This window comes from Corticium candelabrum, chromosome 5, assembly GCF_963422355.1.
Source record: "Corticium candelabrum chromosome 5, ooCorCand1.1, whole genome shotgun sequence".
Taxonomy (NCBI): Eukaryota; Metazoa; Porifera; class Homoscleromorpha; order Homosclerophorida; family Plakinidae; genus Corticium; species Corticium candelabrum.
Genome location: NC_085089.1, coordinates 8,209,532 through 8,228,113, shown reverse-complemented (window position 1 = coordinate 8,228,113; position 18,582 = coordinate 8,209,532). Strand labels below are relative to the sequence as shown.

The 18,582-nt window shown below is 42.3% G+C and overlaps 7 protein-coding genes across 11 annotated transcripts in view; 5 read left to right on the top strand and 2 right to left on the bottom strand.

Annotated features, from left to right (window-relative positions):
* The window catches only part of LOC134179751 (pre-mRNA-processing factor 39-like), a 7,501-nt gene extending 6,816 nt beyond the window's left edge, over positions 1 to 685 (bottom strand). Inside the window, exons 1-3 of the mRNA XM_062646702.1 lie at positions 621 to 685; positions 253 to 359; positions 54 to 179 (exon numbers count right to left, since the gene is read on the bottom strand). Of these exons, the coding sequence (XP_062502686.1) occupies positions 54 to 179; positions 253 to 359; positions 621 to 669 (282 nt within the window). The 5' untranslated portion in view covers positions 670 to 685. The remainder of the gene's footprint in view (positions 1 to 53; positions 180 to 252; positions 360 to 620) is intronic.
* Positions 686 to 693: 8 nt separating this feature from the next.
* Positions 694 to 3,403, top strand: LOC134179755 (cysteine-rich PDZ-binding protein-like). Of its 2 annotated transcripts, XM_062646708.1 has the most exons (6): positions 694 to 720; positions 782 to 874; positions 1,076 to 1,127; positions 2,838 to 2,917; positions 2,986 to 3,003; positions 3,204 to 3,403. In XM_062646708.1, exons 1-6 carry the CDS (start codon positions 696 to 698, stop codon positions 3,266 to 3,268), a joined length of 333 nt encoding a protein of 110 aa, XP_062502692.1. In that variant the 5' UTR covers positions 694 to 695; the 3' UTR covers positions 3,269 to 3,403. The 2 variants fall into 2 exon arrangements, with proteins under 2 accessions (XP_062502692.1, XP_062502691.1); XM_062646707.1 differs by lacking the exon at positions 3,204 to 3,403 and having other exon boundaries at positions 2,986 to 3,197.
* Positions 3,404 to 3,519: 116 nt separating this feature from the next.
* Positions 3,520 to 6,845, top strand: LOC134179750 (homeobox protein Meis3-like). 2 transcript variants are annotated; one of them, XM_062646701.1, is made up of 11 exons: positions 3,520 to 3,936; positions 4,020 to 4,279; positions 4,424 to 4,565; positions 4,649 to 4,699; positions 4,753 to 4,803; positions 4,911 to 5,165; positions 5,234 to 5,378; positions 5,435 to 5,559; positions 5,650 to 5,785; positions 5,843 to 5,923; positions 5,993 to 6,845. In XM_062646701.1, the coding sequence occupies exons 1-11, from the start codon at positions 3,913 to 3,915 to the stop codon at positions 6,562 to 6,564; spliced, it is 1,842 nt and encodes a 613-aa protein (XP_062502685.1). In that variant the 5' UTR covers positions 3,520 to 3,912; the 3' UTR covers positions 6,565 to 6,845. The 2 variants fall into 2 exon arrangements, with proteins under 2 accessions (XP_062502685.1, XP_062502684.1); XM_062646700.1 differs by having other exon boundaries at positions 5,650 to 5,923.
* A 29-nt stretch (positions 6,846 to 6,874) lies between these two features.
* Positions 6,875 to 8,081, top strand: LOC134179754 (uncharacterized). Its single transcript, XM_062646705.1, has 2 exons — positions 6,875 to 7,046; positions 7,188 to 8,081. The coding sequence occupies exons 1-2, from the start codon at positions 6,905 to 6,907 to the stop codon at positions 7,607 to 7,609; spliced, it is 564 nt and encodes a 187-aa protein (XP_062502689.1). The 5' UTR covers positions 6,875 to 6,904; the 3' UTR covers positions 7,610 to 8,081.
* Positions 7,796 to 10,604, bottom strand: LOC134179753 (CDAN1-interacting nuclease 1-like). Of its 3 annotated transcripts, XM_062646703.1 has the most exons (12): positions 10,501 to 10,604; positions 10,396 to 10,441; positions 9,992 to 10,056; positions 9,530 to 9,587; positions 9,390 to 9,459; positions 9,093 to 9,172; positions 8,982 to 9,031; positions 8,845 to 8,912; positions 8,721 to 8,786; positions 8,364 to 8,469; positions 8,182 to 8,311; positions 7,796 to 8,126 (listed from the first exon to the last, which is right to left on the bottom strand). In XM_062646703.1, the coding sequence occupies exons 1-11, from the start codon at positions 10,590 to 10,592 to the stop codon at positions 8,185 to 8,187; spliced, it is 828 nt and encodes a 275-aa protein (XP_062502687.1). In that variant the 5' UTR covers positions 10,593 to 10,604; the 3' UTR covers positions 7,796 to 8,126; positions 8,182 to 8,184. The 3 variants fall into 3 exon arrangements, 2 of the variants coding, with proteins under 2 accessions (XP_062502687.1, XP_062502688.1); XR_009969895.1 differs by lacking the exon at positions 7,796 to 8,126 and having other exon boundaries at positions 8,699 to 8,786; XM_062646704.1 differs by lacking the exon at positions 7,796 to 8,126 and having other exon boundaries at positions 8,731 to 8,786.
* A 368-nt stretch (positions 10,605 to 10,972) lies between these two features.
* Positions 10,973 to 12,595, top strand: LOC134179727 (3-oxo-5-alpha-steroid 4-dehydrogenase 1-like). Its single transcript, XM_062646667.1, has 4 exons — positions 10,973 to 11,353; positions 11,634 to 11,902; positions 12,058 to 12,208; positions 12,362 to 12,595. The coding sequence occupies exons 1-4, from the start codon at positions 11,016 to 11,018 to the stop codon at positions 12,426 to 12,428; spliced, it is 825 nt and encodes a 274-aa protein (XP_062502651.1). The 5' UTR covers positions 10,973 to 11,015; the 3' UTR covers positions 12,429 to 12,595.
* Positions 12,596 to 14,554: 1,959 nt separating this feature from the next.
* On the top strand, positions 14,555 to 16,071 carry LOC134179728 (3-oxo-5-alpha-steroid 4-dehydrogenase 1-like). The gene is made up of 4 exons (XM_062646668.1): positions 14,555 to 14,907; positions 15,241 to 15,509; positions 15,624 to 15,774; positions 15,911 to 16,071. Exons 1-4 carry the CDS (start codon positions 14,573 to 14,575, stop codon positions 15,975 to 15,977), a joined length of 822 nt encoding a protein of 273 aa, XP_062502652.1. The 5' UTR covers positions 14,555 to 14,572; the 3' UTR covers positions 15,978 to 16,071.
* Positions 16,072 to 18,582: the final 2,511 nt, after the last annotated feature.

Here is an 18,582-nt window from a genome sequence, read left to right as displayed (position 1 = left end):
CCATACCAATCAGTTCGTCCTTCAAAGCCCCTCCCCACAGCCTATATACGTACCTTCAATGCCGTCTCTATACTTCCTTTCTTCAACTCCAAATCTGCATATTTCTTCCAGTATCCGTAGCAGTATGGAAAACGCTTGAAGAACGCGTCATAAGCCTCTCTAGCTGCCTCCAATTCCTCCTACAAAACGCGCAAACATGCACTGCAAATGCAATCGCAAATTCTCGACATGTAATAGGGTCAAATGTCTCACCTCAGCTTCTACGGCTTGCAGAAGCTGCGTCCAACTGTTGAAATCGTTAGGGTCGCTTTTCACGGCGTTCCAGCATCGCTCCCTTTCAGCTCGACTCTCACTTGATCCTACACGTGGGGGAGGGGTGGGGAATATTACCAAAAACGTTACTACATAAACTTCCTACTGAGCAGGTAGATAGGGAGTGGTAAATGCAGCAAAAAGCAAGTCCCTTGTGCGTCAGCTGGCAGCTACAACTACGAAGAACGACGCTACAAGATGAAAGACCGTCGTCGCCACATTGGAACGTTATTGTTATAAACCGAACATATGGTCAAACTCTTGCAGCCGCATTGTGACGTTCCGATGTCTACAACGCTACGGATTACCTGACGGAGCAGCAGAATCTGCGGATTGCGCGCTGAGACCATCCGCCATTTCTCTGAACACGATCCCATATGCGCATGCGTATGATGGTGTGCGCTAAGTGTATGATGCGCTTATTGTTTGTACAGAATTTCTAGCGTTCTATAACGTGTGTTGTACTTAGGTGAGAAGAAATTGGCTAAGATAGCCACTCCTGATCCCTTTAGGGTAAAAGCGTCAAAATCAAGCGGCGCAAGTGCGTCTTCGAGCTCAACGGGTCAGATGGTAGCTACTATAGATCTGTTTATGCTTAGATCTCTTTAGTCAGTCAGTTGGTCAGTGAGGCAGTCATTCTGTGGGTCGTTAGCAGAATGTAGCTCCCGGATGATGCTAGTTTATCCGGGAGTTCAACCAGTGGAGGCTTGTCGGACGGACTGCTGAACAACTGATTAATCTTGCCTGTGTTTTTCCTGTTTAGGACCTAGCAGGAGAGTCAATGAAAACAAAGCTCTGACAGGAAAGAAAACAAGGTAGAAAACTGGACATTTGATGTTGTGAATCACTTACGTACTTGTGGTGCATCTGTGACTACACTGAGTAAACACATAAGTTAGAGTAATAATTAAGGAAATATCAGCAGGGAAAGAAGTTTGAGTTTTGAGGAAAGTCTGGCTGTTATGAGAATGGCATCTAATAGAATAAATAAATATAAATATTAGAGTAGATCATATGACTCACCCTGCTGTAACGTAAATTGTGAATTCAATCACAATTGGATATTCTATCTGCATGACTGTTACCGTAGCTACCACAACTCATAACGGTTTCAGTTGAATGTTTTCCTAGTTGGAATTGGTCTTGATGGCCACGACCAAAGGGTAAATGCGTGCATACACATGTCTCTCTGTCACACTTTGTGGACGATCTTGTCATTAATCCAATGATCTTTGTATTGCATCTGTTTACACTAATACATTGCTGTCTACACACTTGTAGTCTACAGTAATTGGTAGATAAGAGGGAGTAAAGAGAAGAGGTAAAAGGTCAGAGATAGAAGGAAAAATAAACACCGAATAAAGTATCTAGTATACATGTGCTAGTGACTACACTACAAAGTCCAGCTGGTATTTCTGGATACTGTTTCTAATATTCAGTTGATATTTCTTGCCCTAGGCCTATTGGCCTATTGAATGACTGCTGGCCTTGCAAGCCTAACCACCAAATTAGAAAATGTCTTTGACCACTGGTGAGAGATAATCTTATTCAGATGTAATGGAAACAATAAACATGATAACATGGACACATATTGATGGCAACATTATACCTCAACAGGTCCTTTCTCAAACCAGTTGCTAGGCTGTCAGTAAGAGTTTCCCTACTAAACAGTTTGAATATGCTCATAGGAGCTACAGTATAGTATGTATCCAGTGATATCTGAGTGATATTGATGCAGTAGTCTTGACATGCATTCTGCAGGCATGACTGCATCTGTAAAGTGTAAAATCAATGAAATGATTTTAGGTGGATCTCATTGCTCTTGATGAGCAGAATTACTATCATTATAGCATCCATCTAGGGCAATATTGGGACAGGAGCTTGTAATGTACCAAGCAATCTAGAGATATGTCTACCAATTGTGTTTAATTAATTATAGAACATCCAGATATAGAGGTATGTCTACCAATTGTGTTTAATTAATTATAGAACATGGTGTTGTCAAGAGAACCACCATAGAAGTTTGTACCTACTGCAGAGGAAGGTCAGGGCACGTTGTCTTACCAGCCCTCATCATGTTCAGCTTGTCTTTGTACTCTCCCGATCCAATGACTCACTACTTATTGTGGTATTAGCAAGTCAAGAATACTAAACAATCCTTGGATGTCCTGTTCTCTAGAAACCTTAGCACTGATTTTACTCTCCCCCATTTGGCATGACCATCAAGATCCTTTGTGGCCACCAAACTAATGAGACCCACCACAGTTGGATCTCTTTACCCAAATTTAGTCAGTGAAAGGAACAGCTGCCATGTTGTCTTTGTTTTCCCTGTTTTCTTAGTACATGTATGTACCAATTTTAGGTACCACAACAAATATACATAAACACACATAAAATAGAAAAGTAAATTGAGTTTGAGTAAGTGTGTTGGTAAGGAACAGTCAGGTACCAAAAAACAAAGCAGGAGGGTTATCATTGCTGTTTCTGTCTGCTAATTCCAATGTCGGCTGTTTTTCTTTGACTAGGTTTCAACCTTACAGACAGTTCAATCGATGCCGAATCTGTAAACAAAATGTCCATCAACCACAAGCTAACTACTGTCAAGGTGATTAAATGTCCAGTTATGTCTCAACTGCCCAGTTGGAGTGAAAGTTTATTTGTGTTGAACTACAGGATGTGCATACCAAAAAGGTCTGTATTTTATGATGATGCCATTTTATGGTGTGATACCTTGTGGTCGTCATTGGTTTGAGGTCTATGAAATCATGCCCCACCGTACTATGCTAATAGACTTGGTTTATGGAAGAGCAGAAAGCCTTTATAAAACCCTCTTGTATTGATTAGTAGCTCAACCACTACATTATCATATTTCTTTCTTGTTGTGTCTTTAGGTATTTGTGCCATGTGTGGCAAGCAGTTGTTAGATGTGAAGAATTACAAGCAGACGTCAGTTTGACGAAAAAGGAAGAAAAGGAAAAGTTGTACTATAGTTTGTACATATTGCGTGCAGATGGCATGGAGACCCATTAGCTGTGAATTTGCATGTGGGAGTGATAATCAAATAGAACACCTGCTAAATGCCGGAGCGGTACTTTGCGGTTTGCAAGGAAGTGGTGAGAGTAAATTGTGAGATCACCTTGTGCCTTCTGGTCTTGGTCTCAAACGCTTGGATAGAAAAGGTCGAATTTGTATTCACGTGAGGAGGCGGTACCTTTATCTTATCAGCCGCTATCCAGCCCATTGATCAAACTCGAACACAATTAGTCTTGAATGTATGAAATTGAGCTTGTAGGCGCTTGTCTTATTGGTCGATGATTCCCAGGAATTCGATCACGTGAACGAATCGCTACGTACGATTGGTCGTCCAATCAAGCTGCATTACGTGTGCGCCAACGTGGGATACACCTGCCGACAGCAGTGATCAAATCTGACAGTATTTATTCGCTGTTTGATGGGCATGAAGCGTTCGCCTCTTGTTGTCACGCCGGCGTTTTGACGGATTCGCCACAACGTCGGGCCAGGCCCTCGCTCAAGTGTCAGCGCCTGTTGTTACAACACAAATCACATTTGCGGCGCGTGAAGTGCCAAATCTGTAAACAAATGTCAGCTCACCTTCCGCAGCCCGTAAGCGGATCCGTTTCACTCCTCATCGTAGTGTGTCGTTGCACCGTCGTACTTGTCATGAAACCTCTGCACTAATCACACAGGCACAATGTACTGCAAGTTACACCGATGCGTCTGCGTATCTCGGCGTCGCATACTCCTCGTCTCTGCAGCATCAAGCTCACCATATGGACAACAGTCCGCCACACTTCCCTCACGTCCAGAGGCCTGCCTCGTTATCGTACCGACAGCAATTCGTCGCACAGCAGCTGGTAAAATCGCCGACCGTCTCGATGCCTGCAAGCGGTGCACAGAGCGAGATGGATGGCGACGAGCTGAACAAGTACAAGGAAGCCATTTATGCGTAGGTGCCACTTGTTTCTGCTCGTTCTCTAGCGCATACTTTCATTTGTGTTGCACTTGTTATGCAAACCTAGCCCCCGTTGCAGCTGGGTTACAGCTGATCCATGTAATGAGAACCAATGACAAGCGCTCTTGCTGTGTGTAGGCATCCTCTCTTCTCACTTCTGGAGCTTCTCCTACAGAAATGCGAACTAGCCACGACGACGTGTTCGGAGCAAGGCAAAGACGGCTCGCCCGACTACACGCGTCAAACCGTCAATGACGAAATCTCCGCCTTTGCCGAGAAAGTGAGTTCTGTGTCTAGTACGTCACGTGTAGAGGGGGCGTGTTGGGCGACTTTTCTCTATTGTTGTCGTCGTCTGTCTTCTAGATACAGTGTAGTGTTCCCTATTACTCACCTCGACCCGATGTCGATACGTTTGTAAGTGGCCTGTAGAACAGTCGAGAGTGTCATGAAATTGCTGTGTCTACTAGATGGTACAAGCCGTTCAGACTCTGAGGTTTCATCTCATGGAATTGGAAAAGGTGGCATTCACATGTGACCAGACGTTGAGCCTTGGCGTGTGGTTGCACCTGATATTTTTACTCGTTCTGTGTTGTATTTGTAACTAGCAGGCTGCTCACGTGTCTAGGTTCATGAGCTGTGCCACAGTTTCTGTGAGAGATATGTCAGTTGTTTGAAGGGAAAGATGCCCATGGATCTGGCCATCAGTAGTGAGAGAGATTTCAGTACTTTGGCATCGACATCGACCACATTGGCAGCAGAAGAGTCTGCAGTTTCTTCCGAAAGACTGACTGGACAAGATGAGGCATCACCCGACTTTCTGACTGACCAACAAATGTTGGGATCTGGTACACCAACGACTCCTTCTGATGGAGGCATGCAAGTATTATTGGTTGCTGCTTGTTTTATTGATCGAGTGTACATTGGCAGTGTGTATACACTACATTGTAGGATAGTGGCCCATTTGAATTTGGAGGAATTGTTGTTGAAAGTTCCAGGGCTCTAACATCATCTAGCGAAACAGCCTCAGCCTCCGGCATTACAACCATGACTGTGGGGCATGACCAAAGGACAGCATCAATAAGTGGAACAGGAAGTAACAGGAGAATTCTAACAACTGCATGGCAGCCATAGAATGCGTCTGTTTATTAGGTGATATGAGTCACGAATGTGCAGATGAGGTCTTAGCAAAGGACAAAAGCAAGACGAAAAAACGAGGAATTTTTCCAAAATCTGCAACCAATGTTATGAAAGCATGGCTCTTCCAACATTTAGCGGTCTGTCTACTCCTCATTTTCTATCTCTGTCTTGCTCTCTCTTGTAGGTTGTTTGTGTGTATTTCATACATGTTGTTCTTTTCTATTTAGCATCCCTATCCTTCCGAAGATCAGAAAAGGCAGTTGTCTCAAGAGACAGGCCTCACTATTCTGCAAGTGAATAACTGGTTTATTAATGCTCGAAGAAGAATCGTTCAACCTATGATCGATGCATCAAATCGTGCTGGTAAGCCACCTGTTTTATCATCATTGAAATTACATGGAGGGAACACTCATGACCCAGGAAGCCCGTCCGGTATGTCAATGACAGGAATACCTCACTTGCCACCAGCTCACTCTATAGCCACATCTCCCTCTATACCAAGTAGGATGCTGCATGTCCATGACATTGTTGTCATTTCATTCTCTTATAAATAATTCAACTCTGTGGTAGTTAATAGAGATGAACAGTTCATGGCTCCTACCATGATGCCACAAGCAGCCATTCCCCACCATGCTGTAATGCCCATGACTAATCTGCAACCACCACTTAGACAAGACAGTAATGCTCACCTTCCTCTCACTCATCTTCCTCCTATGCATCCTCATCTTCCTCCACTGCACCTCCCACATCAAGGAATGGTGAGTGGCCAACCAGGTATGATACATGCTGCGATGTCACCACCTGCAATGCCACAAGCTGCATACCCTGGAATGATGCCCGAACATGCCTTGGCTCCCCAGTCGATGTGTGTGCCATGTCCTCAATCTCAACCAATGCAGCCTCCTGCTTTGGCCATGATGCCGCCTCCTCAACAAGCTGTTCCATTGAACACAATGATTTCCCCAACTCATACTGTCACAGCTCCTTCTGGTGCATTGGTTCCCTTGCCGGCGATGCACCAGCTGGGTGCTCAACATAATGTCATTCCTCAAGGCTACCATGTGGTAGCATCTTCGCCTCACCTCACCTATTATTCCGACCATGCCACAATGATGGTCGAGCATCCTCAGCAGCAACAGTAACGACAGGTTTGAAGATCAGAATTTTTGTTCTAAAGTTGGTGTTATAACTTTGAAGCTGTAGATGAGCCAACTGAAATTTTAATCGAGAATTTGCAGACATCTAACTATTCATGAGAAGTTCACTGTTTCTATTCTTCTTTGTTGCAAATTATTTTTGCTATGATCCGGGATTATCTTGCAATGTTTTGAAATCAGATGGTTATTTCAGATTAATAATTTGCTTTAATTATGTTAATTAAACATTTTTCTTTGGCCAACTATATTGGGATGTGGCTTGTGCACACGTGACGTTAGTACGTTTCCTATCTCCACGCAACGGATCTACAGCGTACACGTAGATATGGTCTTTGCGACGGTTCGTTACGGACAAGACCAATACATCCTCATCAATCCTCAATGTACGGTGATAAATTTGCTGGATGACATGCGAAGACGATGTGGCCAAACGCCAACCATCTGTCTCGATTTGACGGATCAAACAGGTGAGACGGTGTCAATAATAGATATATGTCAGCTCTCTACAAGAGAGAAGAACGAGGGTAATACTACAAACGACGGGGTGGAAATCGACGCCTTGCAAAGAGGCAAGGCGACAAGAATCTAATGGGTTGTTGCATCATCAGGTCTCGTGATCGACCTCGACGCGCACAAAACAGAATACGCAGACAAGTATCTAAAGACACACGAGACGTACGTTCTAGTTGAGAAGCAAGTACTCGAAGAAGACCTTCTCAATTCAGAGTTCGGCTCGTCAACCGCAGATCTGGCGTTGGTCCGTACACCATCACCAGCCCAATCGATTCGCTCAACGCGCTCTCAAGAGAAACCGAAATACAACGTCTTGTTGGACAACATACGAGAGCTGCTGCCAGATTATCGCGTGCGGCGTTCCAACGAGAAGAGAAAAGACGCATCGTCAAGGCCGACGAGCAGAGTAAGCGATGAAGACGGATCTGGAAGGGGGAAATCTAGAGGAGGACGCACCATGAAATCAGTGGCACATGCCATCAGTGCTAGGAAAAGACTCAAGGCATCGGCACATTGAAAAACGGACCGACAAAATGCGTCTACACTGTAGAGGGATCAACTGGTCATTATGTGATGAAAATCCATTTTTACATTAATTAATTAATTAATTTGACTTTCAAAGTTAAATACAGACATAGGTACCTGAACTTGTTATGTACTGTACTTGTAATGTAGAGATACACTTTCTACGTGCACCACATCATGGAAGACTGAAGATTAAAATTGACTACTAGCAAACAATACTTTTGATAATTTACTTACTGTACATGTTGTCTGGTCTGCAGTTATTTGGCTGCAGGCTGAGTGTTAAAATTTAGTTTTTCCGGGTGTAATATAAACTATGTTCCCTAAACAACCCCATACTGTGCAGCAGCGCTAAAAAATCAGATGTTCATAAAATAAATGAAAAACAAAATTGTAAATAAGACATGCCGACTTCACATAATGTGACATTAATTAACTTAAACAGTTGCTCAAAACCTTAAAATCACCTCTCACATGACTTGGATCAGTGGCGTGGATGTTGTTGCCATCTGGAAACAGCAATAGATAAAGTATGCTCATCTGGGCAAAACTGTCTGCACGTACAAGTTATACTGGCATTGTCAGTATTTCAGATGAACTGGGGAATGTGTCTCGTAACATGATCCCTTTGTCTTGATGAACATCAAGCTCGTCAATAAAACCAAACCAATAGATGACCAAACCAGAACCAAACCTGTGAGGGCACTATGTTATTTTGTTGTTTTCAATGATTGATAGGAGTGTACCTGTTCAAGTATGCCCAGTATTGATCGTTTAGATACTGCTTGTGGCTTTCTGGGTCACCAAATAAAGCTTTGCTCTCCACCCAGTTGATGATGTGACCGCAGACAGCTACACACACACAGATAGACAGACAAGAAATAGTCAACAAAGGAGACAGTTGATAGCATGTTATCCAGAAGTCTTGTATTGATGCAGTGTCAGTGGTTGGCTGTGTGTTGGCATTTTTACTGTGAATAGCTCGTGTTTTGCAAACACACACACACACACACACACACACACACACACACACACACACACACACACACACACACACACACACACACACACACACACGTACAGACACTGCAGTACTGTACTACCAAAGGGCACCTCCATCTTCGCATCAGGAGTCTTGTCATATCCCAGCTTGCGCATTGCATCTTCACCTATGTACACCAAAACACTATACACCAACACTGTCAATCAACACTTACTTCTCCCAACCAAGATAGCATAACTCATGAGCATCTAGCTTCTCTTTCAATATAGCTTCATATTTATTTCCAATCTGTCTGTCGATCAGACGAACACAATGCACAAGAATAGACAATTGGTAATAATTATGTTTGAAGAAAGTCTACCGTCTCTCTTCAACAGCATCAGGACCAAAATCTGGATCATTTTGTGTGCACTGTTATAATGATATTTCTGTTAATACATATAGTATATGGCAAATGCAAAAATGCACACACGTGTTGTACTTCTTCTGCAAGATGTGTGTCAGGAATAGATGCAGGGTTCTTGATCCATGAATTAATCTGAGGTTTTATGGCTAACAGAAAACCAGTTGCTCACAAATGACAATAGCCTCGTATCAAACCCTCTCGCGCCGTCGTGCCCGGTTCCCATATAACATGACAACGGACGACAACGGCACGACAATGGCGTTGTCGTGTTATACACTCGTACCAGACCCTCTCGCGCCATCGTGCCCGGTTCCCGTATAACATGACGACAACAACAACAATTGGCAATGAGTGCATACGTACAAGAATCTCGGGATTCATTAGCATGTTTTTCTAATATAATCCGAGCTAAAAGTGTAGGAGCCAGTGACACCTAAAACAAGAATGTTCTCTCAATAATCAACCTTCACAGTTATGTGTGTACTGCAATAGAAATATGGCACCTCTTCTGCCATGCTCAACAAAACTTTTGACTCCTTGTCCTGCTTACTTGCCAAATATCTAAAGACAACATTACACACATAGTCTGTGTACATGTGTACTTTGTCAACAACAAATGGATATAGACTGACTACCATGTATTTGAGTTTAATTAAATTATACCAATAAATTTGTTGCCAGTGAGCACTAACACTCCTGCTGTGTGAGAAATCAAAAAGTTTGGTGTTCTTTTCTACATTTATTTAGCTTCACAACCACACATGCTTGCATTGACAAACTAAAAGAAATAGTGAAACTGATTGGATACATGTAAATAAAAGGGTAGACAGACATACATACATACATACATACATACATACATACATACATACATACATACATACATACATACATACATACATACAGACAGACAGACAGATCGACAAACACGTAAAACCATGTCCAGCAAATATATTTTCAATTACCTCTTGTAGTAGTCCATCATCACATTTGGTCTTCTATGTGTGTGTAGACTTCGCAAAGTATCTCTCTAAATTCAAGATTAATAACAACACAATGCAAACACATTTACATACAATAAATTATTGATAAAAGAAATTATGACAGACTAAAAACAAACAAACAAGCAAATCAGAAAATGCATACTGTTATTGTAAATAAATATACACCAATACTATAACTGCATTTCTGTTAGCACATCACAAGTTTAGTTTACATACTTGCTCAAACAAAGAACGCAAATGAACCCCAAAAACATGTTACGTGGTCTAACAAGTGTGTACACGTGGCAAACGCCATTAATCACGTGACTTAATACATATTTAATTAAATAATGAATAATTTAACATTAAAAATTAAATTTTCTAACTCGTCTGATTTGCGATCCGATGCTGTTCAGAGTAGCCAAAATTGTTCTATAAAACATAAAATATCTTCTAGTGTCTAGTCTCAAAGCAGTTACGAACATTCGCACTTGGGATATCTAGCAGCAACTTTTCCAAGCCATTCAACAGAATGCTCAGCTCTGATGGCCGACGATATCTCCTCATAGACCTGCAATTTCATCCCAGTCCCCCGCTGCGCATGCGTAAGCCTACAGCAAGCAACTCGTAATACCGACCTCACGCGAGCGCTCTACATGTACAGACACTTGGCAATACTCAGCAATTTTTAAAAATATGCTAGTATGCTCAGGGCGTCAGCTTAGTCTCAACTTCGTTTACGCTATAGTAACAACAGTGGTTTCATACTCTAGAGTACGTGCTCGCTTGCACAGGTGAGAATGCAATGAGCACCCATTATTATTTTAATTAACATTTCTGGACAGCCTGTTGATCTCTTTCCACGTAACTAAGCACTCGACCAAACGTTCCTTGAAACGATTTCGCTATCCATATCCGGGTGTTTACGCGTGACTTTGGTCACGAATTTGCCCGGTAAACGTCACGTGATTGACCTGTCTTGCCTGTACAGTTTCTTATTTAGACAATGGATAGTGTATCTTCATTGCTAGGAGTCCGCAGCCTTGATGAAGAAGCATCTCTCATCAAGACTATGAGTTTTGCTATCTTGACCTTATCGTTATTTTTTCTTTTCTTTACCGTCTACTTGCATGAGGCTCCATATGGACGCTATGCTCGGCAATACAAGTGGTTTTGGGGCTGCCAAATCAACTCTAAAATAGGATGGTTTGTTCAAGAGCTTCCCAGCCTTGTTATTCCGATTTTGTGCCTGCTGCTGGTGAATGAGGAGACATCCAAGATAAATAATGGAGTGACTGCTAATTCGATTTTATTGGCATGTTTCATCGCTCATTATATTCATAGGTTAATAGAGGATGTTGTGTTTGTGCTTGCCTGTTTGACTGCCTGTCTGTTCGTTTGTCTGTAATTGTCCATAGACTTAATACTATTGACCTATTCTGCGTAACTGTTTCTCTGTCTACCTGTCTGTCTGTCTGTCTATCTGTCTATCCATCTGTTTGTCTGTTTGTCTTTTCACTTGTCCATGAATACTTTTTGGTCCTCTCTTCAAGTTCGCCTATATAATCATGAACTTGTTTGTCGACTCCTACTTTTATTTATCTTCTTTAATCTGTATTTCTAGAGCACTCATCTATCCATTCCTTATTCGGGGCAACTCGCCAACCACATGTTTGTCTGTTTTGGTGGCTGTTGTTCTTTGCATTGTGGATGGATATGTCCATGGCCGATATCTCACTGCATTTGCTTCCTACCCTGATGAATGGCTGTATGATCCACGCTTCATTGGTGGAGTTGTCTTGTTCGTTACTGGGATGGTGATCAACATCCATGCAGACCATACTCTGAGGAATCTGAGGAAGCCAAGCGAGACAGGATACAAAATACCTAGAGGCAAGAATATGAATACGAACACAATGCACACACAAACACACACACACCACACACACACACACACACACACACACACACACACACACACACACACACACACACACCACAGCTAGCACTCACACAGTATACACAATGCAATTGTAATCAATTTCTAGGTGGCTTATTTGAGTATATATCTGGTGCCAATTTTTTTGGTGAGATTATTGAGTGGATTGGTTACGGTCTAGCCAGTTGGTCCCTAGTTGGACTGACCATGCCACTCATGACAATGAGCAACACATTGCCAAGGGGAGTTCATCATCACAGGTACAGTCATATGCTCCTAACACTAAAACAAGGGGTAGACAATCACAATACTCTTGCAGTCCTTGATAATTACATACAATAAAGTCTGGAAATCTTGAAGGAATGCAAGAGTAATAATCAACGAGATGCCACTATTGTATCGTGATTTTGCAGGTATTATTTGGAAAAATTTGATGACTACCCGAAAAACAGGAAGGCTGTCATTCCATTCATTTTGTAGTTTATGTCTAATTGACAAATAAGCCATGTGCATTGGCTATTGTACAATGCAAACATATGAAATGTACTGTTGCTACTTATTAAGCAGCTGACTTGTTTACGTCTTCCTTCTTGTAACATCATCAAGCATATTTGCACTACCTTGTCATGAATAAAATGATATTGATATGCCTATGAATTTGTCAATCCCATTTGATCGAATGAGAGAATGAGGGATCTCTCATTTTACACATGTCCTATGTCACTGCATGGTTTAGCTGTTAATGCTCTACTTGCTGATGTGACCTTTACTGAAACTACGTAAGTTTGTGTCAACGCATATTGTCTTGCAGATTTGGTAAATATGTAGATACAAGTCTTCTGGTAGCCTCTTTCCACCAGTGTTGTAATTAATATAATACAACGTTAATGTCTCACATCTTCCATAGCATGTCAGTTTCTTGGTGTACGTACATCAACCAGATAATCTCCTACAGTATGTATAGACCTGCTATAAAGACTACAGAATCAAGTTGCCATGTTGGAGATCTACTCTACAATAACATTTAGAAGCACGATGCCGCCTTTAGCCACCAGTGAGACTGAAATCCCCATCTACTGCACGTTCACGTTAGCACACGTGCTCTGCATATAACAAGCCACTGTCCGTCACACCAGAGGCATAGTTCGCTGCAAAGTTGCAACTCACTAACGATGACAATTAAATTTAACTCTCGCTCGTGCTAAAAAGCACAGACGTTATTATGCCACGTGACCGGCACAGAAGAGTCTAATATCAATTATCGGACACTCCCCAATATTGGACACTGGCGTACGGAAACCAGACGAAGATTTCATGTATCTAAGGCATGAATGTAGAGAGTAGTCACATGGTAACACGACGTGCTAGATTCAGCTTGATCACTTGACGTATTGCTGTTCACGGTGACAAATAGAACGTCCGCTGCTTTTCCCGTATATCGGACACGCCCATTCAATATCGGACAGCCGCCGGTTTTTGCTTTTGACGGTACCACAGTTCACTGTCTGTACCTTGAAATAATAGGTACATGTCTCTTCTACTCGCAGTGATAACAACAGATCGTTAGCTTTGCACGTTGCTCCTCAGGAAGCTCAAGAAGAGGGGCGTGTCTTGTTCTCTAATATCGGACACCCGATTTGCTTGATGCAAGTGCACTAGAGGCGAGAACCGCAAAGAATTGTGTTAGTGTTGATTGCAGACGTCTACTAAATGCCCACCGAGCACGGAAAGTCTTTGACTCGTCTTCGTATCAAACAAAAGAAGTATTTGGAAAGAAAAGTAGATCTTTAAATAACTCCTATGATGCATGTATGGTCAGTATAGACGCAGAATAGACAACTACGATCGCAAAAGCCGTGTTCAGACTTCAAGGCGACGGGTATGACGCGATGGTAGAGTCTGGCTGCGCGAGGCTATCTACTGCTGCCGTCTGTAGATTCATTTGTTCGCGAACGATGGCGATGTTCAGGATGTGCTAGATGAAGGAGGGCTATAAATGTTCTCAATTTAGCACCTGTAGATTCATTCATTTGTTTGTGGACGGCCATATATAGCTAATTCTTTCGCTACAGAGACGAGTCAAAGGCTCTTGATGCTCGTCGGGCATTTAAAAAACGTCTGCAGTCAGTATTAACACAACTCGTCGGGGTTTTCGCCTATTTGCACTCGCATCAAGCAAATCGGGTGTCCGTTAATTAAATATAGACTAGAGAACAAGACCCGGCCCCTCTTCTTGAGCTTCCTGAAGAGCAACGTGCAAAGCTGACGATCTGTTGTTATTACTGCGAGTAGAAGAGACATGTACCTATTACTTCAAGGTGCAGACAGTGAACTGTGATACCGTCAAAAGCAAAAACCGGCGGCTGTCCGATATTTGATGGGCGTGTCCGATATACGGAAAAAGCAGCGGACGTTCTATTTTGTCACCGTGAACAGCAATACGCCAAGTGATCAAGCTGAATCTAGCACATCGTGTTACCGCGTGACTACTCTCTACATTCATACCTTAGATACAAGAAATCTTTGTCTGGTTTCCGTACGCCAATGTCCGATATTGGGGAGTGTCCGATAATTGATATTAGACTCTATTTCCTGTCCCAGATCCGGTGCCGGTCTTGTCTATTATGGACAATGTAGCTTTCCTACTAAACGGAGGCCTCAGCCATGATGCAGAAGCATATCTAATCAAGATACTGAGCTATGTCATCTTTGCATTTGCTTTCTTGATTTTCGTAGATCGCGATAACGAGGCTCCCTACGGACGCTATGCAGTGCAATATAAAGGATGCTGTGGCTGTCAAATCAATTCTAGAATAGGATGGTTTGTTCAAGAGCTTCCCAGCCTTTTTATTCCGATTTTGTGCCTGCTGCTGGTGAATGAGGAGACATCCAAGATAAATAATGGATTGACTGCTAATTCAATTTTATTGGCATGCTTCATTGTTCATTATATTCATAGGTAAGTAGACAAATGGTAGGGTTGAAGGAAATGTCACGTAATGTAGGTCGTCTGTCTGTCTGTCTGTCTGTCTGTCTGTCTGTCTGTCAAAAACACTGTCTGTCTGTCTGTCTGTCTGTCTGTCTGTCCATCTCTCCATGTTCCCTCCATGAGCTACGTGACTACTGTGTATACTCCGACTTAAATCACAATGGCTCTTTATTGGTTTCCTTCTTTGCTATCTGATTGCTTGTCTGTTTCATGTAATGACATATACAGAGAAAGTATTCATCATGACATTTTCCATTTCCATTTACTGTTTCAACATGATGTTACTTTAATTAATTTCTCTAGAGCACTCATCTACCCATTGCTAATTCGGGGCAACTCACCAATAACTTGTTTCACATTCTTCTTTGCTATTGTTTTTTGCTTTGTGAATGGATATGTCCAAGGTCGACATCTCACTGCATTTGCTTCCTACCCTGAAGAATGGCTGTATGACCCACGCTTCATCAGTGGGATTGTCCTGTTCTTTATTGGGATGGCAGTCAACATTCATGCAGACCACACTCTGAGAAATCTAAGAAAGACAGGTGAAAAGGGATACAAGATACCTAGAGGCAAGACTATGAACATGAATGCAACACACACACACGCACGCACACACACACACACACACACACACACACACACACACACACACACACACACATTTATTGAGGTCATTTTTCTAGGTGGCTTATTTGAGTATGTCTCTGGTGCAAATTTCTTTGGTGAAACTGTTGAGTGGATTGGATATGGCCTAGCCAGTTGGTCTTTGGTTGGGCTGACCATCCCAATTATAACAATAAGCAACACATTACCAAGAGGCATTCATCATCACAGGTAAAACATTCCATCTCTACTCCTTATTACTCACACAAGAAGTATAGATACTCTTGCAAGCTTTGAAAATAAATGCATCCAAGGAATGCAAGAGTGACTAATGAAACAGACAGCGATATTGTATTGTGATTTGCAGGTACTATCTAGAAAAATTTGAAGATTACCCAAAAAAGAGGAAGGCGATCATTCCATTCATCTTGTAAAGAACTGCGTACATGTTGAAGATATCAACGAGCGACTGTTATTGCCTAGTTGTGCAACTTAATTCTATAATGAGTGTCTTTTATCATTATCAAACACCGTTAATTAAGTGTATACGCTGCTCGTCACGAACATGGTTATAAAAAGTTACTAGGCACTAGACTACTGGTATTCACTACAGAGTAATGATGGCCTTAGCTAAAGTAGGGTCTAGAATGAGCTCTAGACAGTAGAACGCAGCCATAAAGCAATGGTCAGATAATGCTGTGAAATACTCTGACAGCGAACAGATGTAACAAAGTTAGCCGAGTTTCACCTAGAGTCTAGTTCATTTACGAAAGGAATCCACGTGATGACACAGGAAAATAGACGGAGACTAAATTTAGACGCGGATGCATCCCAAATCAACAAATCCAATCACAGACCAATGAATAGAGAAGCACACTAGAGTGCTGAACCCTACTAACGTAATCACGTAACTCGTCACATGATAATGTTTTGCATACTGAGGTATTTTAGCCCAACCCACTCGTCTCGGCTACGGTTTCCGATGCAGTCGTCTAGCTAGAGAAAGATGCAAAGCCTCGTCTCCAGACTTGCGTACTTACAGATCGGTCACTTCGTCTGACAGACAGGCGCGCTGTCATGTACAATGCACGTTTCCCTTCGCAAATTCCCGTGGAGCGCCAAGTTTCTGTTGAAGACAACAATACTAGAACACCGCGGCCGCTCGGCTACCCACACCGAAAATTCAAGCCGTCAGACTGCAGAAACACTGTGGAACAAGCAAAATGTTGCAAGTCGGGTACAGCTACATGTAATACATGGCGCCTGAATCCAGTACCTTCGCTCGCTAGTCGCGACGCTTGCATTTGGTTGTTACGTTGGTGGGAAAACATGCAAGTGCAAATGTAGACTAGGCGTTGTTTCTATGTGCTAAACCCATCCCTATGTAAAGCAAAAGAGTAAACACCATGTACAGGATCATGGATGGACGCCCGATGGCCGAATTCTCGTCAGCTACCAAACAAAGCGGTGGCGCCGTAAGTCTAATTAAGTTATGATGACATCATGTTCGTTTATTGGTCGGTAATGACACTTTCTCGTCTATTGGTCGGAGTAGCTTCATTTGCATCTGCGCTAATCGAGTATCGATACACATACGGTCGTTCGTCACACGACTACTATACCTTTAGCCCGAATATCCGGGCCTCGAGTAATGAACCCCATCGCGTGCAGTACAGAACTTCGTCGTTTTAGCGCTACGCCCACGTAAACTTGATTGCATAGCTACGCAATCAAGATAGAAGGTTGGTCTGAACTACAGGAAAGCTGGATACGAGATCGCTAGATATTTAATAGTGTGGTACACGGCGATTGCAGGTAAAAAGACTCATGTATTCTAAGTAAGCGATGTGTTATATAACTACTGATATGCTAACGTGCGCTAAGACGTAAAACTGTTATATTACTACACTAGTATACATGGCCTAGGTAGCGGCGGATTGATATCAGTCCGCCGTTCTCGGCCGCACTGATATCAATAGACACAAATAGTGTAGCGCGCGTTATCAATAACTAGCTCTAGCTGTAAGCCGCGCTGTTCTACGTTAGCTAGTCGAGTTAGTTCAATTAATTGAGTCGAGCAAATAGAGTTCATTTGAGTTGACTTCGACTAGAGTTCGGAAGGCGTTGACGATGGACGTGCATGTCTGTTTACTTGGTGAGTTGTGCGACGTCATGCAAATCTGAAATGTGACCTGCTATAGAGTACCACGCCCACCCTTGTATACGGTACGTACCGGTACCGTGTACTACATCTAGAGTGTGCCCGTGAAAGCGCGCAGTCTACTACTTAATTAATTGTAGTAGGTTGACGGTTTCGATGTTCTAATTGTGTCTCGATTTTTCCTAGCAACAAACGTCGTTCCGTATACTTCGTCACCACAGTTGCCAACTCGGCGATCCGCTAGCTAGTGGGGAGCCTATCTAGTTATAACATAGCATTTTCCTCCAACCGGTTCATCTACAATAATGGTAGCGTGTTGTGTACAATGCACGTACGGTACGTGTACCTACACAGCTAGGGACCGAGGTATTCGCTGGCACAACGTTGTGTGTCAGAGCGAAGTTGTCAAGAGTTGCCAACGTGGTTTGGCACGTGACGGAAAGCAAAGTAAAAACAAACACCTGCTAGTGTGTTGGAAACGTGATCTCCTGAGACACGCGTGCAAATGGAAGCCCTGCTGAGACCCCGGCTGAGCCCCTGCTGTGTCTAGCGTCTTCGGTCATTTCAATTTTCTATTTTCTATTTTCTATTTTCTATTTTCTATTTTCTATTTTCTATTTTCTATTTTCTATTTTCTATTCATGTTAGAAATAGAAAGGCGAACAGCGCGTTCAAGTTTCTAGTTTGAGCACATAGGTGCCTAAAAATCAAACTTTAAAAGATAAATCTAAAGATCACAAGAATCAAACATCAAAAGATGAAAACCATTTTACAAAAAATATGAAAAATTAAAAATTAAAATTTAATAAACACAACAATTTTAAATAAGAATGCAAGTAAAAAATTAAAAATTAAAAATTAAAAATTAAAAAATTAAC

Excerpts from the sequence above, each read along its gene's own strand:
- LOC134179753 (XM_062646703.1), bottom strand. The coding sequence starts at position 10,592 with ATGAAATTGCAGGTCTATGAGGAGATATCGTCGGCCATCAGAGCTGAG. Across the intron at positions 10,442-10,500 it reads GTTGCTGCTAGATATCCCAA|AACAATTTTGGCTACTCTGA; the intron begins GTGCGAATGTTC and ends TATGTTTTATAG. Across the intron at positions 9,173-9,389 it reads TAATGAATCCCGAGATTCTT|CCATAAAACCTCAGATTAAT; the intron begins GTACGTATGCAC and ends GTTTTCTGTTAG.
- LOC134179754 (XM_062646705.1), top strand. The coding sequence starts at position 6,905 with ATGGTCTTTGCGACGGTTCGTTACGGACAAGACCAATACATCCTCATC. Across the intron at positions 7,047-7,187 it reads CGATTTGACGGATCAAACAG|GTCTCGTGATCGACCTCGAC; the intron begins GTGAGACGGTGT and ends TTGCATCATCAG.
- LOC134179727 (XM_062646667.1), top strand. The coding sequence starts at position 11,016 with ATGGATAGTGTATCTTCATTGCTAGGAGTCCGCAGCCTTGATGAAGAA. Across the intron at positions 11,903-12,057 it reads AGGATACAAAATACCTAGAG|GTGGCTTATTTGAGTATATA; the intron begins GCAAGAATATGA and ends ATCAATTTCTAG. Across the intron at positions 12,209-12,361 it reads AGGGGAGTTCATCATCACAG|GTATTATTTGGAAAAATTTG; the intron begins GTACAGTCATAT and ends GTGATTTTGCAG.
- LOC134179728 (XM_062646668.1), top strand. The coding sequence starts at position 14,573 with ATGGACAATGTAGCTTTCCTACTAAACGGAGGCCTCAGCCATGATGCA. Across the intron at positions 15,510-15,623 it reads GGGATACAAGATACCTAGAG|GTGGCTTATTTGAGTATGTC; the intron begins GCAAGACTATGA and ends TCATTTTTCTAG. Across the intron at positions 15,775-15,910 it reads AGAGGCATTCATCATCACAG|GTACTATCTAGAAAAATTTG; the intron begins GTAAAACATTCC and ends TGTGATTTGCAG.
- LOC134179755 (XM_062646707.1), top strand. The coding sequence starts at position 696 with ATGCGTATGATGGTGTGCGCTAAGT. Across the intron at positions 1,128-2,837 it reads CTGACAGGAAAGAAAACAAG|GTTTCAACCTTACAGACAGT; the intron begins GTAGAAAACTGG and ends TTCTTTGACTAG. Across the intron at positions 2,918-2,985 it reads ACAAGCTAACTACTGTCAAG|GATGTGCATACCAAAAAGGT; the intron begins GTGATTAAATGT and ends GTTGAACTACAG.
- LOC134179750 (XM_062646700.1), top strand. The coding sequence starts at position 3,913 with ATGTCAGCTCACCTTCCGCAGCCC. Across the intron at positions 5,166-5,233 it reads CTTCTGATGGAGGCATGCAA|GATAGTGGCCCATTTGAATT; the intron begins GTATTATTGGTT and ends ACTACATTGTAG. Across the intron at positions 5,560-5,649 it reads GGCTCTTCCAACATTTAGCG|CATCCCTATCCTTCCGAAGA; the intron begins GTCTGTCTACTC and ends TTTTCTATTTAG.